This window comes from Haliaeetus leucocephalus, unplaced genomic scaffold, assembly GCF_000737465.1.
Source record: "Haliaeetus leucocephalus isolate CR32 unplaced genomic scaffold, Haliaeetus_leucocephalus-4.0 Scaffold317, whole genome shotgun sequence".
NCBI lineage: Eukaryota > Metazoa > Chordata > Aves > Accipitriformes > Accipitridae > Haliaeetus > Haliaeetus leucocephalus.
Window position 1 is genome coordinate 9,972,847 of NW_010972753.1, and position 18,302 is coordinate 9,991,148.

The 18,302-nt window shown below is 42.8% G+C and overlaps 1 protein-coding gene across 1 annotated transcript in view; it reads right to left on the reverse strand.

Annotated features, from left to right (window-relative positions):
* Nucleotides 1–10,445: 10,445 nt before the first annotated feature.
* The window catches only part of LOC104834195 (amine oxidase [flavin-containing] B-like), a 34,485-nt gene continuing 26,628 nt past the window's right edge, over nucleotides 10,446–18,302 (reverse strand). Inside the window, exons 11-15 of the mRNA XM_010571369.1 lie at nucleotides 17,453–17,550; nucleotides 16,236–16,347; nucleotides 14,640–14,702; nucleotides 14,063–14,223; nucleotides 10,446–10,629 (exon numbers count right to left, since the gene is read on the reverse strand). Coding sequence (XP_010569671.1) covers nucleotides 14,068–14,223; nucleotides 14,640–14,702; nucleotides 16,236–16,347; nucleotides 17,453–17,550 — 429 coding nt within the window. The 3' untranslated portion in view covers nucleotides 10,446–10,629; nucleotides 14,063–14,067. The remainder of the gene's footprint in view (nucleotides 10,630–14,062; nucleotides 14,224–14,639; nucleotides 14,703–16,235; nucleotides 16,348–17,452; nucleotides 17,551–18,302) is intronic.

The window sequence follows — 18,302 nt, forward strand, 5'->3', positions numbered from 1 at the left end:
AATACAGGGGAGGCAAAATGCAGATCACACCTTTCCCAAGAGGCAAAGAGGCCTTGGAGAACACATTCGTTTCCACTTGCTGCTTTATTTTTTACCACCGGAGATAAAATGCCCTTATGTATTCGTCTCAGTTAGCAGCTCAGAATATCTGAGGTTATTCCCATAACATCCCCACTGCACAGAAGAGATTAGCACGCCAATCAGATGTAGAATTGCCAAATTAATTTTCAAATGCATTTGATTAATTATTAATCATCGCAACATGAAACTTAACCATGAGCTGGATGAAAAGAGGTAATTAGCATGAAGCAGCTCACTAAGCGGCGAGAGAGGAAGTGCGAGTGGACTTTATTCTGCCCGCTACCGAGCAAACATCTGCGCTTATCTGTTCTGCAGGGTGCCTGCGTTGGTGCGGCACGGCCATGGCGCGGTTCTCGGTTACTTCCTGGCCCAAGAGCATCCCATCCAGCCCAGACGTTTGCTGTTAAAGCAGGGTGAAATGAATTAGCGAAGTTAAAGCCCCTCCGACTTGCAGCAGGTGCTAGCTGTTATTTTCCAAATGGCAGCAGCTTCCTGGCTCCCTGTCAACTCGCTGCCCCTCGTTTTGCTCGTAATCTGTACCGCCTTCCTCCAATAAGGAGAAATAAATTGGGGCTTGAATTACTGCCTTGTAAATTACAGTAATTGGATGCATCTGCCTGTTCCGCTCTTATTATGTACATGATACACTTAAAATAATCACTTTAGTGTTTAACTGAAGTCTGGAATATATGTTTCACAACGTACCATCATTATGCGGTCTTTTTGCCATGAAATGTGAGCATTGTACGTGTCCATGAACTCAGCTGTCATTCATCATGGGTGAAATGTGCCTTTCAATGGTCCTGGAACCTTGATAAAAGGAGCTCTTCTATAAACTTTTCTTCAGATTCTTTCTTGTGTCGTTTTTTGTGAGTTTGTGGAAGATGGTGTTTCTTTAGTATGTTAAATCACTAGGCACATCACACGCAGCAGCCACCAAATCCTTACTCTGCTCGCTATGATCCTTATGTGTACGCCAACAGAAATACCTACCTACCCAAGATGACCTCGCTTCTGGCCTCTGCTTCAACCATATTCATATATCCTCTCGCTTTTTTGTACAAAAGCCTTGCAGACACCGTAAGTGCAGGCCAATCTCAGCCTAGGTGCTGGTGGGCTCCAAACCAGAAGCCATTTCCAGAGGGATGGGGTGCTTCAGGCAGCCCCTTGTCATCAGATGTGAGCAGGTGCTCACGGTGCCAGTGTTAACCACCGCACAGAAAAGGCTGTACAGACAGTACATGTCTCCTGAGTTACTTTGTTCATTGTTTGCCGCCATTCTGCGTGAGGATCAGCCAGCCACTACCAGTTTCTCTGGGGGAAAAAAGCCTGAACAGATTATTTATAAGAAGACTATCTACATTTTCAGCTTTCAGCTTCAACTTGCCAATCTACCTTGAGCTTACACATGCACTCCAAATTACCATCAGTGGAACGAGAGAATAGTCTCAGTAGGAAGCAGCAATGTTGGATTTTGCACACAATAAACCGTAGTATTAAATGCTTGTTTAAAGGATTTTTGACAGGTCATTTGACAGGTCAGCTTAGCATCCACCTTCGGAACCTTCGCAGGGGGGAAAAGTGACTAACGTGAATTGCTGTTTGGCTCGAGGGCTCCCTGCTGACTCTGTTCTCCGCAGCTCCAGCCATTACCGAGCCAGGATTCCTGTGCGCTAGGACTACCCCGTGCATGCAGCGTGGCACAGCCACAGTGCCTGCCCGAGGGCTCGGGGAGGGAGCACAGGCTTGCTCCTGACAAGCCTTTTGTGGCGTGAAACGGTTCTGCACCGTTACACGCTTCACCCGGGGGGATATTTCCACCGCCTGAAAAACACTGTCCATAGCTGTTCAAAAAAATTCATCCATACGTGTATTTGTGGCAATTACAGCCATTCATTTTTGTGCTGACTTTAAACTTGACATCTGAATTTCACAGCTTTTGTGTGCACATGCAAAAGAGATCCCAAATCATCTGGAATATACCTGTGAGCCGACACTGTCCAGCTTTGCTTTTCACCTTATCCATGCACATTTCTGTTGCAATTTGGGTTTTGAAGTGCAAGTTCAATTCAGCTGAACTAGTCTCAAACTGTTAAACGGGGCCAGGTACTATGTTCCCCACTTCACAGGGAAATAGCACGTCTCACTGCTGTGGGAGTGGTAAGCAGTAAATGAAATGAAAGAGGTTGATTAAAATTGGCATTTCTGAAACTCCTGCAGCTCCCAGGCACCATGCTGCTGCAGAGAAAGGGCAGCGTTTGTCAGAGATTATAGACCAGTTTCCATCCTGCTTTAATGCCCTTTCTGACAATCAGAACAATTTCCCTGTTTAAACATTAAACATTTAGCTTAAATATTAAACAACCAGGCATCTTTCTTAAACCAATTTTGAAACAGAATGGGACTGAGTTTATCACTGCTGACAACTCTCCAAGCGAGCTGCTGCCATTGTTAAAACCGTGAGGCTGAAGCACTGTGGAAACACCTTTTTCTGCTGGGGACAGAGCAGAGTCCTCACCCGGACCGTGGAGTGGGAAAGCCTTTGGTGACCTTCCCTATCCAGGGGTGCTCAGTGCCCCACTTTTGGGAGGAAGAGCCCTGCACTCCCTTGGCAGAGGTGGGAGATGCTCTGTCCTCTCAAAGTAGGAGGTGAGACGGGAGAGGCCAAGGTCCACACAAAGTCCATCAGCACCAGGGTGGGAACTGAATTGCATTGACACACCTGGGAAATGGGAAAGCCTCAGGTGAAAAGGCTGCTGTTTGCTGCTTGGAAATAAAGCAAAGACAAGAGCAAGCGCTGGCAGAAGGAGCAGCAGAGGGGAAAGAGAGGAGAAGATAAAAAAATAGACTAATACTCCATACTAGCAGTGAAATAAGCAGCACCACGGAGCAGATAGGTCAGGCAGTCTGAAATAAGCAAGCGGAGATGACGCATGTGAGACAACCTGCCTCTTTTTTAAATTAAATTGCTGGTTTTGCTTACAGATACCACTTCAGCTGTGCCCAAGCCCCTCACAGCATGTCACATAACTAGCCTTTCAACACCTTTGAGAGCTACAGAAATGGGTACCAGTGATGGGAAAACACTCCTGTGAGACTCTCATGCTTCCCACCTCCCTTCTGCCCTGCTCCCCTCGGCTGTAGCACGGCTGCCCCCTCCCTGGCTGCCATCAGCCAGCCCCACGGGGATGGACGGGGACCTTGGAACAGGACAGGCTGCTGGGCCACCAAGAGCTGGACGGGCAGGAGGTGCAGGAGAAGAGCCGCCGGTTGGCTTTTTTGCACCGTTGACCCAGCGAGGCTTTCCTTCCCTCATCATCTGACTGTCATGCAACCTCCAAAATGCCCGGCGTGGGAACTGACAACCCAAACCCCTCCGGTTGGAAACCCACTACGTGAGAGGTCTGGGAAGGGGCCACCATCACGAGGATGAAGCGCTGGGTCGCAGGGGCTGCATGCTTTGGTGCAGTGGATGCAAACCTCCCCCAGGTCCGGCAGCGTCCCTCCAGCCGTGTTCCTCACGTGGGGCAAGGGGGAGGTCTGACCAGATCTGCCCGGGGTGCTAAAGGTACATCCAACCTCAAAAATCCACTCTGGGCAAGCAAGTGGCTGCAGCCTGCATTTGGTCTCTTCGATAGTCATTCACCAGCAATAATTTCCAGTCCACGTTTGATCCAGCCCCTGGTTTCACACTTGATCTCTTTTCCCAGGATGAAACACACCCCCAACCACTGGCAGAAATTAGCATTATATAGTCGAATAAAAATACCACCCAGAGGGATGTGCCAATGTTGCGCAGTCTGACAGCCCATAACGTGCAGGTTTCCCACCAGTCGGTTCCCACGTCCCATTGCCCAGATTCTGCTGCCTGACAGCAAGGGCTTTCCCCAGCCAGAAACCACTCCGGGAACAAGCTGGACACTTTTCTTATGTTCTCTGCACTGAGCTTAGCTCCCAGTTCCTGACAGCAGCATCAAGAAATAGAAAAATGGGCAAATCCAGAGAGTCCTCTTCTGTGAAAACATGATTTTAGTCCATTCTCTTCTTTTCCTTTTGAGCTGTTTCTCTTCCATGGAGCAGTTGGAAGCAAACAATTTTGCTTTGTAAATATTCCCTGCAACAGTTGCGTTCCACACACACGCAGAGAAAGCAAATTTCATCTTGGTGAAAATCCAGAAGGGGAAATTAAATGTGCTCTTTATTAGTGAAGTTAACTTCTTCTTTTCCCACTCAGCTCCTGCCCTTGGCAATCAACGCTTGGGGCTCTGGTTGCAATTCCTGTTGTTCTTTTGTAGAGCTTGGCTTCCCAGTTTTTGTTCCCTGTTTCTTGCTCTGTTTGGTTTTTTCTTTTTTTTTTTTTTCTCATCTTAAGTAGCAGAGACAGAATAACCCAGGACACATAGAAGAAACAAGGAAAAAAGTTTCCCAAGTGAGAGTGCATTACTTAGGAGAGGAAAGGAAAGCTTTAGCAGAGCTGTGCTGGGAGCTTGCTGGGTGCCAGAGGAGGGAGGACAGCAATGGCTCCGAGCTGCCTGTCTCCTCTCCCAGGGGTCCCAGGAGATGTGCTGTGCCCCGGCCTATAACCATGAGCGGATCAGACAGGGGTGTGAGTTTGCACTGCCTATGACCGTACCAAGCACAAGACGCTATAAGAAGACAGACGTCCTTTGCCATCTCTGACTTCCCACTGTTACTCTTTCTCTACGAAATTAACGGTGAGCTCCGCTGCCACTCACAGTACACGAAAGAGCTTCCACTCGAGATGATGGGGTTGAAAATGAAGCAAAGGCCATAATTACTGCTTGTGCTGGCATTTGGACTTTCACGGTCAGACCGGTCACTTGAAAACTCCTTGGATTATAGCTTGAGCACCATCATTTCCATCCAAACGTTGGTTAAATCCAGGTCTGGATTTAATTACAAAAGGCAGAGCCTAGCATTTGGGGGGGGACGACGATGAGGGACACTACTGTTAGGAGACGCCAGCTGCAGACAGCTGTGTTGAAGCGGGGCTGGCGGCCCTCAGCACAGCACAGCAGGGCTCCAGGCTGAAATAAAGGCTGCCATCTTCTGGCTACATAATAAATGTATTTTATCACCTCCCAAACAAAAATGTGGCAGAAGCTTAAGACTTCGATTTGCAGCAAAGGTATTTCTGCACCCTGTGCTTACCATTTCTGTCGGGTAGCTAAAATATCAAATTCTGGAATGGAAACACACTAAAGGAAAGGGATGCAAGTCCTCAGCTTCAAGCCCCAGTTCTCACCCGTCTCCAAGCTCCAATATGCCACATTGGAGGAAGCAGGGAAAGGCAGGCTCCATCCCTGCAGCCTCTGCTTCCCAGAGGCAGAAATCAGGGCAAGGAAATGGCTGCTGCACTGCGCCTCTGCCAGCACCGCAAGAATTCCTCTGAAGGGCAGCTGAAGTCGATTCTGCTGCTTGGCAGCACGAAGGAGCTGGAAGAAAAGTGTGAGCACAGATCCTAAGTGCACCTGAGCACTCCCTGCCTCGGAGAAGGGGGCTTCTTTGGCAGCAGTTGGCTTTACAGAGATAGATAGAGGAGTTGGCTCTAAATATGCAACCTCTGAAAAAGCACCCTGGCCAAACTCCAGCTCATGAAGAAATTATTGGGAAATAACATAGTTTCTAATTTAGTCTAATATTCTTGTTCCACTCTGAGTTGAATTGGCAAGTGGAGGCTAGAGTAATGTCTCGCCTTGATTTTGATTAAGTGCAAGCATGCATTTCAATTGTTTAAGATAATGACTGTACAGGCTGATGGGACAAATCACTGCCTCAGACCTGGAATAGAAGTTTTCACATCTGAAATTATAATGTAATTTCTGCTAAATGCAACACTGCTGTGCAAAGTGTTTTCTTACAACTTGGAGCATATGCAAATTGGGAGCGAACAGCCTGCGAGCTAACAAGGATGCCTCAGTGCATTATTAATACGCTTCCTTTTCTCCCCTCCTTCCCATCTAAACATCACAGCATATTTGAGTGCAGTGTTGAATCCCATTAGACGGCGGTGCAGGAGCGAACCGAGCCATTTGACAGACCCAATCAGCCAAAGGCTGGTGTTTCTGCTGGGTACCGCTTCCTCGAGCGCTTCTTCAATAAAGTCTCTGCTGCCGCAGGGAAGTGGCACTCGATGAGATTCCCTCAGAGTTAATGCTGGTGTTCAATGACATTATGCCATTGTGCAGGTGAGGCTGGTCTGTATTTTCTCAGACCCTTTCTGCTGTACGTCAGATGAACAGATCGCTTCGATTTGGATGAGGCTTTTTTCCCCCCTCGAAGTTGCAGGGATGGGGGGAGGGAGCCTACAGAGCCTGTAGATGCCAGAGTAAATGGAGCTGGATGGATATTGATTATTTTGTTAGGGCCGTTCCACTACGGAGGGATTGTAAACATTGTTAACAGAAAACTCCCTGTGCACATCGCAAAAACCAACCCTGGGTGAAAGCCAATAACCCTTTACTCCTAAATTAGAAAAGATATCTCTCACATCCTGTCAAAACACAGAGTGAGACTGTCTTTGACCTATGATGGACATAAGAACTTAAAACAACTTTGTTTGCCTCTTTCAGCAAGGCTGAGAAGAATGGAAAACAGGGATGAGCCAGCATGGCACTGGGTAAAGACCCAGTGGACAAAACCCTTAGGGTGTGTTTCACAGCTTATCATCACAGCTATTTAAAATTAATTTTTGAGTTTTTTCTAGCCTAGCTTCAGAATAGCTTATTGCTACTGACTGTAAAATCATGCAAACTAAAATCAATTCACAAACCCTTTTACTAAGGTGTATTTTTTTTACAGCTTAACTTGGCACTTAGATGCTAACTGAAGGCTTTTCTAGGAAACACCACTAATATTCTAACTGACTAGAATATCAGGCCTTTGCTTGTCTTTCCAATGACCAACAAAATAATTGTATAGCCTGCCTGCATAAAGGACGTGCAGCTACCTATTAACATGCAGTCTATTAATTTGCATCACGTTAGATTCACAGGGCCTGCATTATCCCTGTTTGCATTTCTCCAAAGCTAAATACCCCAAGGAGGCATTTAAGTACTTAATTGCTATCAGTAGTTGGTGGGAGGTAGAAGCTGCCTAGTTCGGTATCCAAAGAGCATCTGTGCCACCTGCGCAGGGCTGGTTTAGGACTCACGGCCTCTGGAAGAGCTGCTGCCTTTCGGAGCAGCAGCTGGAGGCTGGATAAGGTGCCCTCAGATGTCTGAAAGGCACAAGGCAACTGCGTTTCGGCTCCTGAATTGCTCTCTAGGTGGGTAAATCTCACGTCCATTTTGAAAACATCTAATCTTGCTATTAATGTCTTTGCAGAACAAGTGAAATACATGCATTAGATCTGATAAGTTAATCCCATCTATTTGAAACTCGTAACTGAGATGCTGAAGGTAGAAACCCCATCAATTTGGGTATCCTCCTACATGGAAAGTGAGAGGAGGACGTGTCTGTAGGACTCCTCCAGTCCTGCATCGGCTGAACCACCAGGCGAGGAGCCCCCTTCTCCCCGCTCACCGCACAGAGGAGGACCAGCCAGACAAGAAACTGTGTCTCTGCAACCCCGTTGATGGAAGAACCTCAAACGAGGTGGCAAAAACTTGGGCCTTAACGCATCGGTCTAAATTAAACGAAAAGCCTTCCCTTGTTTCCAGTAGATACCAAACTGTATCTTGGTTCTGTACGGTCTGAGGCCAGTTTTGCTTTTCATTCTTGGTTGGTTTTTTTTTCTGAGGCAATGTTACAGGCCCAAGGGGAATTTATCCTGCCTTGAACCAGAAGGCAAAACTTGTCAGTCCTTCAAACATTTTGGGATTTGCTTCAGATGAGGAGATTGGTATAATTATACAAGGTGAGAGTCAAAATTACCCTCAGTTCTCATACTAGAAGTGAGGTTTGTATGATTTAGCCAAATAATTTGCAAACACATCCTACCCTCTCCTAAACAATGAGTGGGATTTCTAATTGGTTTCTCAGGAAATTATATTACTATCTTCTATAGATGTTATCCAAAATGCATTTTTCCTGTATTAATCTCTCCAAATTAATTTTCTGTACCCTGGACTGCTGGAAATAATGAAGTGCCCCCTAGCTCACATAGTCTTTTTGACATGCACACTGAAAGCTGTGTAAATAAATAAATAAATAAAAAATTAAAATACCACCATTTCAGTACCTCCTCTGGGATGCCACAGGACACGTCTGAACAAAGGGTTAAAGAGGTAGTTCAAATCTGACCCAAGGCAGCAATGCTTAAGAGTCATAACCATTTGTGAGCTGCTTTGAGGGCCTGTGAAATGCATTGCTGGTTCTGATACGTTTCTTAGGGGACGGATGCTTTATAGAGCATGCAAAGGATTAGTTGAGGGTATTTGCTTTCATGGTATTTGTGCTCCTTTATAACTTGTAAGTAATACTGGAAGTTAAGCCTATACAAAGAGCACTGCATGCTTTTGACGCATTTTTCACATGGATGGTTACGATTTTGCCAGTATTCATACGCAATGTTTTTGTGAAAAACAGGTCCCTTCCCAAGGCCGAATTTGTTCTTTGGTTACATTATCTCTCTAGCACTGACACTGAGATGCTGAATGAAATTAAGCCAGTGATGTTTGTCTTTCTTTTCTTCCAGGTTTTTTATGTTTACACCACACAGTATTTGGTACAAGGTCTGTTTCTTCCCATGTTCAGTGACAGCTGGATAGCACCTGCCCTTGACTCTTATGAGCAGCTATAAAACGTGTCCCTGCCCATACATGTTCTGGTAAACAAGGGGCTCCAAGAGAGGTAGGTTCATGATGGGGACACTCCAAATCCACCTACAGCAATAAAAACTAATTCTTAAGTGTAAGGCAGGTGGTCACCTATATGTTAGGAAGAATTATTACCAAATGTGGTTTGAGTTTTTTGGTGTTTGATTGGAAGGGGGGGGGGTTGAGGGTCTTTTGGCTTCTGGGGGGTTGGTTTGTTTTTTTTATCCATCTCTCCTCCTTCTTTACAGAGCTTGCTTTACTGAGAAAAGCTGAAGATTCCTCACCGGCTTCAGGATGAAATGCAAAACATTGTGTTACTAAGTAATACTCACCATTTCAACCAAGTCAAAAGGGGCTTCCACAAAAGAAAAGCCTTAAACAGTAAATGTGACATGACAATATTTATTGATTCTAATTAAGGTTAGAAAAAGTTCACAGCTGTCAGATAAAAATATTTGCAGAGCCTATTGAAAAGGGAACTTAAGAAGGAAACCAAGGGAGACAGTCACCACAGAGGCACTTGAGAAAATGCTACAGTTATAAAAGGCACAAATTCATCACACACACAGCATATATATTCCTGCAAAGTGAAGTCACTCTTTTTTTTCCAAAACACAGAGGCAGGCATCACTGAACACTGACCTGTACATGACCACAGGAGACACGCTATAAGCAGCAGTCTATGACAAGGCCTAAATGATTTGACTGTAGAGATACTTTGAAGCAAGCCTGTTTTGGCCATCTCATTTTTATCTCTATTGAAGAACAGATTGTAAGATCAAGGTGATCTTAAGGTGGTGGAGATGGGAGAGGGAAAGTTAGTCCATTTAAACACAGGTCAGGTTTATTTGTGAGCATTTGTAATCTGCAATTTAAGTGGGTTTGCTTCTTGCCTGAGAGCAGTAGCAGATCTGTTGTCATCTGCACTTCTGTAAAGTCTACCTCAGTGAAACAATAGTCCCACTGAGGATACACAAAGACTGTTGTAATAGAAGTCCCTAGCTTCTCCTCCAGGCCCTGGGTTCCAGTGATGGACAATGCTCAGACAAATACTTAATTGTGATTAATGTCTTTGTTGTATTGACAGCAGATGTGCTATGTGGAATCAAGTCTGCACTGAGAAAAAAAATGGACTGGGTAAAGGAAAGACAAGGGGCTGCCTCAGATTGCTCACTTCCTTGTTATTGTCAAGGAGTTTATACAATTAGCTTTCAAGTACTTTGGTTAACACAAGATTTTCGTGCCCTGACCCGACATCCTTTGCAATATACAGTTGCTATCATAACAGTGTACAAGCAAGTAAACCTCTTTTTTTTTTTTTTTTGCAAACTCTTAAGAGCCTTACAAAATATGCATGATAACACAAATCAGTTTGTAAGAGACAAATACAGTTAGTTCCATGGTTGTTCCTATAATACATTTTACAAAGCTCGTAAACTGCTGGAACTTTCATGATAGCAGATTTCTCATCACGTTAATAAATTAAGAATATAGCACAACTGGTAACCCGTCAAAACCAGACTTCATTCCTCTCTTTGGAGGGTTGGCACGAAGGAATTTTAAAAATGTAAGCCAGTGTGAACAGTTCCCTTTACCCATGGGGAAGCAACTTGACTTTCTACCTACATTTGTCAATTTTCTCATCACACTGGCATCCAAATACACGAAGTGCCTTTTACGTGGAAGATGTTGAGAAAACAGCAGCAAATCCTTCTTTTTAATCCCATAGTGGTGATCAGCTCCACAGCGTAATCGTGGCAAGAAACAGCTGGAAAGACAAAGAGAGCATTCCTAATGCTTTGGCAGTCTGGAAGGAAGAAGACAGAGACTTTTGAGTGCTAATACAGATGTTGCAATTCAAACCTCCCAGCTCTATCAGATTTGGCTAGAAATCTCAGGGGATCCAAATTTCATTTGAGATTTCAAGTCACAGCTACTTTTAGTTGTGGCAGAATAACATGATAAATACTTTGTTGGTTCTTTTTCCCATTTTTGTTTCACTTTGAAACTAAGAATAAGAAAGGTTTCTAATGATATACCTTTTTTTTTTTTAAAAATTGACCAATCTCACGAAAAGCTTTGGTTATGATTCAGTTCAGTTCTAACTATACCTAACTTCTGTATTTCCTTGGATCTTTTTCGCCTGTGGCACACAACATTTTCTTGTTAGACCAGCAAAAACCTCTGCCAGATTCAGGAGCAAAGAAGAGAGAGATACATTTTGGACATGAATAAAACCAGTTTATCCTCATTAGTCTCATGGATCTGCTCCCCTTTAGAGACCTCTGGAGTACTTCTAGGGCAGAAGCAAGACTTGAATTCCAAACAGTTTTGGCAGAGAAATCATCTGCAAATGCAGCAGTTCTTTATATGTTAAGTATGTATTCACCGTCTAGTGCTTACAAGTATTGGGCCAAGACTTTAAAAATGTCTTCCCGAATTTAGGTTCCTATGTTTATTTCTGGCCTGAGAATTGTCTGAGTTTCAAAAGCTCTGAACTTACACAGTTCCCATTCAGCTTTCGGTTCCTAATTCATTTAGTAAATAAATCACACAGAGAAAGCCACGTAGAAGCACTCTGTGGTAGGCAAATGTCCCAGCCAATTAGTGCTCTATGTGATACAATGAGAAAGGCCATATGTACACTGCTGCACTGTTCTTCTGACTTAAAGATCTTTATGTTTGAAAAGTTCCCCTATGCATTTTAAAAGGCTGTTATGAGGATATTCATTTGTGATAAAATCCAAGCTGCTGCTACAAGAATATTTTTAACTGGCACATCAAGTTAAAAAGAATGAAACCTAAGGGCCAGAAACTGATGCGCTGCTCACAAATATTACAGCTTTATAAGTGGTTCAGTGGATTTCCATGGGACTATTTGGAGAATGAAGTACTACTCTGCACAAGCAGGATCAGATGCTAACCCAAAAAGTCTGCCTGAGAACTGGTGATACAGGTCCTCTACTGTCTGCTCACACTAGTTGCTGAATGTATTATTATACTTCCTTCCATGGCTTTGTACTGAAATATAATTTTTTACATATAAATCAGCACTGGTTGAAGGGAGAAGTGCAGCAAACAGGCTCAGAAAAATTCCAGTTATCTCAAACTTCACGTGCACCAAATCCTGTTCTCCATTATACCTGTGTCTTCCTGGTTTGTATTGTGCAGATGTAAAACAGCAGAAATACCTACAAAAAGGTACCATCATGTTGACAGGTAGGCACCTAAGGTTTTGGTGGTTGTGGTTTTTTTGTTTCTTTTTTTCTTTCTTCTTTTTTTTTCTTCTTTTTTTCTTTTTTTACATTGTTTGAAAGGTACCAAGCTAGGGAGGGCAGAAGCACTTGCATGTGACTATCCTATCCATGGTTCTCTTTGGTGTCTCTATCATTTAGATCCTTGATTAGTTACCAAAAGTGCTCAGTCAGTACAACACCGCACAGCAGGCAGAAGTGGAAGTGCTAATCCCATCAATATGGTTGTTAGCAGAGATTGAAGCTCTGAATCAGCTAAACTGTGTTCAGCATGAAGCAAGTGTTGGGGGGCAGCTAAATTGTTTTTTTCGTTGGGTTTTTTTTGTAATGCTAACACTACATTTTCAAGACCATTGTGCCCTACCAGGCAAAACACAGCATCAAGGTGTTCAAAGTAGAAATTTAAAGTAGATGAAAGAAAGAAATGAGGTAAGAAAAAAATATGTAAAAGTTTTCTATGGACAGCTTTGCAGCTTCCTGGGGTAGGCAGAGGTTGATTTGTTCTCTTGCTATCTTGCAGCAACTTGGGGAGCTAAAAGAGGACCTTGGAGGTAAAGATATGTCAGACAGGGTGAAAAAGGTTCAAAAGGTTGTGCCTGTATATTAGCACAAGGTTCCCCATTCACACTCAGGTCCAACAGCCTGATCTGCCATACCGCTGTACACATCAGCTATAGTCTGGAGCCTGCCAGATTTCTAGGCAGAGGAGATCTGATCCCGCGCAGGGACGGACTCGACTGGGACACATGAGCTCTGCCATTCCAGGCAGTGTGAAAGCTGCTGGGGAGCCTGAAATTCAACCACATTGCTAAAGGCAGTAAAAACATTGTCCTTTAACTCGCTGTAGGACAAATATGCCACTGGAAATGCCAACAACCTATGGCCACACTTGCATAGTTTGGATGGATAAATTTAGCCTGACTTGTCGCTTAGGTGCTGCCTGGGCTCTGGACATCTGGGTAAAAAGTAAAAACACTAAAAAGATCCTTACCAGTAATTTGCATGAACTAGTTAGTTATTCGTTAAGCAATGGATTTCTTTTCTCAGTCTACCACACAGGAAGGCAGAAATCCTTAGTTTACAACTAGAGATGGAAGTACCTGTGAAGACTTGGAGTTCAGGGTCTGGTTCAGATCTAAGTGTAAAAAGAACTGGAAACCTCATCAGAACAGGCTTTATAGAGGTATTTTGTCACTTCTGTTCTGAGATCCAGATAAAAACCTCAAGGTGATAATGCATGGCAGGGTATCCTAGAAATTCAACAACCAAAATGTGGGATATTTAGAAAACAATGGACATATAGTGAACAATCCAGGCACAATGGAACTGATTATTCCGTGAGCCAAAGGCCTCTGCAGGCAGCAGGCCTCAAGGACGTGGCAAAGATTAACTGTTGCTACAAATTTGATGAAGCGAGCACGAAAAGTAGAACAAGGCTAACTGTTGCTATAAAAGTTTGATGAAATAAGCACAAAATGCGAACAAAGTTGGGCCTACGTGACTGAAAGCAGGACACAAGACAAGTTACAGGCGGGGGAACCATTCGCGTGATCAGAAGGCCTTATCCTATCAAATTATTGTTTTAGGCGCGTGGACAGCACATGCTAACCAATCAACAGATGGCTTACGCATGAGCAGGAACTAAAATACTTATATAAACCAAGCTATTTGGGCAATAAATTGGCATCTGCTTTAATCATATTGATTGTGTGCAGTGTCCGTGACTTCTGCGTCGACACCAAAAAGTTCCTGCTAGAAGTAGGCCTGGATTGAAAGGGTTCTTTTTCAATATGGATCACCTTCCTTTATCCCTCCCCTCCAGCCTCTTCTCTCTACTATTTTCTCCTCTTCCCCAGTCCTGATCTGATTTTGGAGACAGGGAAGTACATGCCAAAAAACCCTCCAAAAAAAAGAAAACCGCTCAAGTGTGAGGATTTGCGTTGGCACCTTTTTCAGTTTCGAACTAGAAGTCCCTTTCTGTAGGCAAATAACCCAGCCGCAGCCACTGAGGTGAAGAAAGTGGACAATCCAATCAGCTTTAGCAGTCCTGGCACAGACGGCAAGTTCCTCTCCCAGAAGGTTGTAGTGATGGGCAAAGCTGGAACATCCTGTGGGGAGAGCATCCATTATCAAAATAACATCTCCACTGTGAGAGGCAGGATGTAAATTGAGAGATTCTTGCGGCAGAAACAGAACTGGGTTGAAGGACTTCATGTTATGAAGAAGTACAGTGTATCAAAATTTTCTGCTCAGTTAAAGGGAAGAAGAAGAGACACATGGAAAGGATTCATAGCCCAGTTAAAAAGTGCAGTTCTTTCTGATCCCATATTACAGAGTTGTCAGATGGGTGACCTCTCTGAGTTTCTATCATGTTCCTGTTTAGGTAAGGGCAGTTTTGGTGAGTAGGGGAAAGTTTATTGTGGCTTTGATTTAGTGAACTTAAATAAAAGCAGTCAACAACATTTTATCTCATCAACAAAACCACAGAAAAAAAATAATCCATTTAATCTACAGAAAGACTTACAATTGATTCAGGTTCTGGCTTCCAAATTTCACTGTCTGGGATTTTCCTCATAGCAAACAGTATCTGAAAATAAATAACATTCTCCAGTAAGTACCACTCATTCTTTGGAAGGGAAAAAGAGTTGGCTTCAATTTTTGTTTTAAAATGGCGTGATGAAGACAACAATTAAGCACATAAACCTCTGTGTATTCAAATTTTAAAAGAAAACTCGACCTTTGTACAACTCATTTCTGGGGAGGTCTGATATTTAATAAGATACTCCTCCTAGTGGAAATAGAAACAGTAACAGAAAAACCTCTCTGCTTAGTTAGTCCATGCGAGATATTGGAACTTGAGTAGTCCCGTGGGAACAGGGTAATATGAATATGACTAAGAGTTAAGTACACACTCATGGCAAAGTGAGGTGTGCATAAACCAGCTACTGCATGGGCAAGCTACAGAGCCAGGAGTAGCTTGTTTTGCAAATTTTACCATGATGTAGGAAGAGGAACAGAATCCTGTAAGTGATGACAGACCACCACTTTCAGCCAGAGAAAAGCAAGACTAAAAAGAAAACCTTCACAATGGAAAAGTAACCATTTGAAGTATCAAAGATACCAGAAATCAGTAGGACAGCAAAGATTATCTGAAATTATAGTCATGAAAGACAGCAAGATTAACTTCTTCTACAGTAAAATAAAATGGAGGTGGTGGTATTAAAGTTTTTCCTATTCCAGGCACTTGTAGATTTAAGATTTGCTGCCTTTTACAACGGGCTTTGATTCTAGACAAGATTCATGGACTGCGTCAACTTTTCAACACAGGAGAGTGCGAAGCACCCTTGCACTAGATTTTAAACATATTTTCCTTGCACTACTTCTGGAGGTTCTCAGGAACATGTTAGGTATAACCTTCACAAATGGGACAGTCTAGGGACAATTGATCCCTGTCTTTTGGGGCAGGGGTATGGGCTAGACTAACTCTCCAGATCCCTTCCAGGCCCATTTCTGTTCCATGACTATAGTTTTTAGCCACAAGGTTCCCTTCACCTCATAAAACAAAGATGACATTTCTTTTGCTGCTCAATAAACTGTAATATTCCTGAAAATACTTGAGGAATTGGCATGTTCTCAGAAGCAAAATATTTAAGCCCTTGTTTAATGACTTTATGTAAGGCTGTCTCAATGGTATATCACTGTGTCAACAGTATTGTTGGAAATAGTTGAGGAAGGGACTGGCTTGGTGTGCAGAGCTGCAGAACTGAGCTGTTCCTAGTGAGGTTAATGACCATGATCTCTTGGTATGATGACTAACAAAGTGCCCATTTGGGGGAAAAAACAACTAGGTGAGAATTTGGGGTTTCTGTTAAAGAAGAAAGTATTTCATTCCTGGAAACAGAGAAGAGTTTGATGAAATAGCCAGAGCCCTTCCTAAGCACTCCAAATCTAAGTGCAAAACCTTCATCCTTTTTGAAGTCTATCCCCTTTGCAGGGATTTGCATCAAGATTTCAGAACGCCTGAAGCTGTCAATACTCAGTTCCCATTTCACCTCCAACCAGAAGATCATTTTCCATAGGATATTTGACAGTGTCCCCTGTTTTGGGCTTGCGCCGGTACCTCTCTGGCTGCTCTCTCTCCAGCCTGTACAGCCCCCTCCATGTATCCGCTCCACTCTGTGGCTGTCTCTGTGCCAGCAAAGTATATCCTGCCAATGGGCTGCCGAATAATCCTGGAGGGCGACAAGCAGTAAGTCACATTGGTCATATCAGGAAAGATAACTGAAATACTTGGGTTAATATTAGAATAAAAGTGTTTTAAATAACAGCAAGCACTTAAAAGATAGGAGCTTTGGGTGAGCTGAGCTGGAGAGTGAGTCTGCATTGCGTTTCATTTCTTACAGTAAACACATCAGTGTTCATATTTTCTAAATATTTACACTGCTTGTAGGTGTAAAGGACAATTAATTTGAAATGAGACTTATTTTATCCCATGATTTTAGCCAGTGTCATAAATACCAATGGTAGGCATTACTGGTGCAGTGTAGGATTCTGAAGTAGATCCCCATGATATCTAATGTAACAAGCAAATGAAAAAAAGTTTTAAAAGTTTTTTTTTTACTCTGTTTTTGCCAGAATTTGCAATAATTATAATTAAAATTACTTTAAATACTAAGGCCTCCATATGCTCTTCACTACAACTGCTTTATTGCTCTAAGTTCTTTTTACATTGTGAAAAGTTATACTTCAAAAGTAGGGCTATGCCATCACATTAAAAACTATGTATCTGAATTCCATCATTGGTCTGACCAGTAAGACTTTTTCTTTTTGGTACATCATATTTTCATGCAAAAACTTATTTCAGAGAGGAATGTATACAATGACACACTGATTACTATATTAAACCTTGACTGCTAAAAGGAAAGGAACAGTCCAAAGAAATCACTCATTACTGTCAACGTTGGCAAGAACTAACTCTCTGCCAGTATTTATAAAATACCAGCTAAAGATGTGCTGGAAACAGTAACACCAATCTTAAATACACAAAGCCAGTTTTGTAAACAGATTGTGAAAGCTTCCCAACTCCCTTCCAAGAACATACTCAGCTGTATTCACCAAATAACAAAAGTGAATAAAAACCCCTAATGATACTGTACTCATCCATCATAAAGCCCAACTGAGACAAGTGGAAGGTTATGATATCTGTTTAAAATATTCCCCAGTGATCTTCAAGGTATAAAGCGAACAGTGACAGAGGATTTATGACCCTTTCTGAGGATATTTATTAACTTGGTCTTATCTTACTACTCCGAAGCCCACTATAAATAGAGACTGTACCTTCCATACTGAGTCATTATGCCTGGTGGGAAGTAGGCTGTGTAGCAGCCCCCAGAATACTGCTCTTCACACCAGTTCTTCTCTTCATAATGCACTGGCTGTAAAACAGAGATTAATTCACTCAAGGAAAGGACAAAGTCCCGAGGAAGGTAATAAAAGAACTGAGGAGACAGCAGAGAAGAATAGCTTATGATTTGTTGCATGTCAACGTCTGACAAGACGAACACATTTAACAAGTCTCTTAATGCAACATGGATCTGACACAATAAGCCTTAATTTTAGACACTGCCAGGTATTTTTAAAGAAACTAGCTAATCTGGCCACTGTAAAACATAATGCTCTTAATCTGTCAATGTAAATTTATGCTTTGAGCAAAAATTTATGCTTTGAGCCATGTAAAGCAAAATTAACCTCTGCTGTACACAGGTGTAATACTTGTAATATGTACAAATTGGATACAAATATATACTGTTAAAAACACAAAGTATGGCACTTGCATGGTTCCGCATACAATACCATTGTGTTTAAAACGATGTAATCTCTAGACTGGTGTCTGCAACATTTAACTCACATAAAATTGCCCTTAAAGGATAAACAGGGTTGTTCACATAAACTAAGTGTGAGATCACACAAATCCTATCAATTATTTACCATTGCAGGGAAGAGAAGGCAAGGGAAAGGCAAAAAAAACCCAACAACAAAACCCAAACCAAAAAACCACATGCAGCAATGGATCTTAGCAACTAGTAAGAGAGAAGAAACATTATGCTCCACATAGACTGAGAGGGAAAAGCAAGCCTGTCACATCTGAAAACAGTTGAGGCGTATGGTGGTAAGCACTGTGAATGGC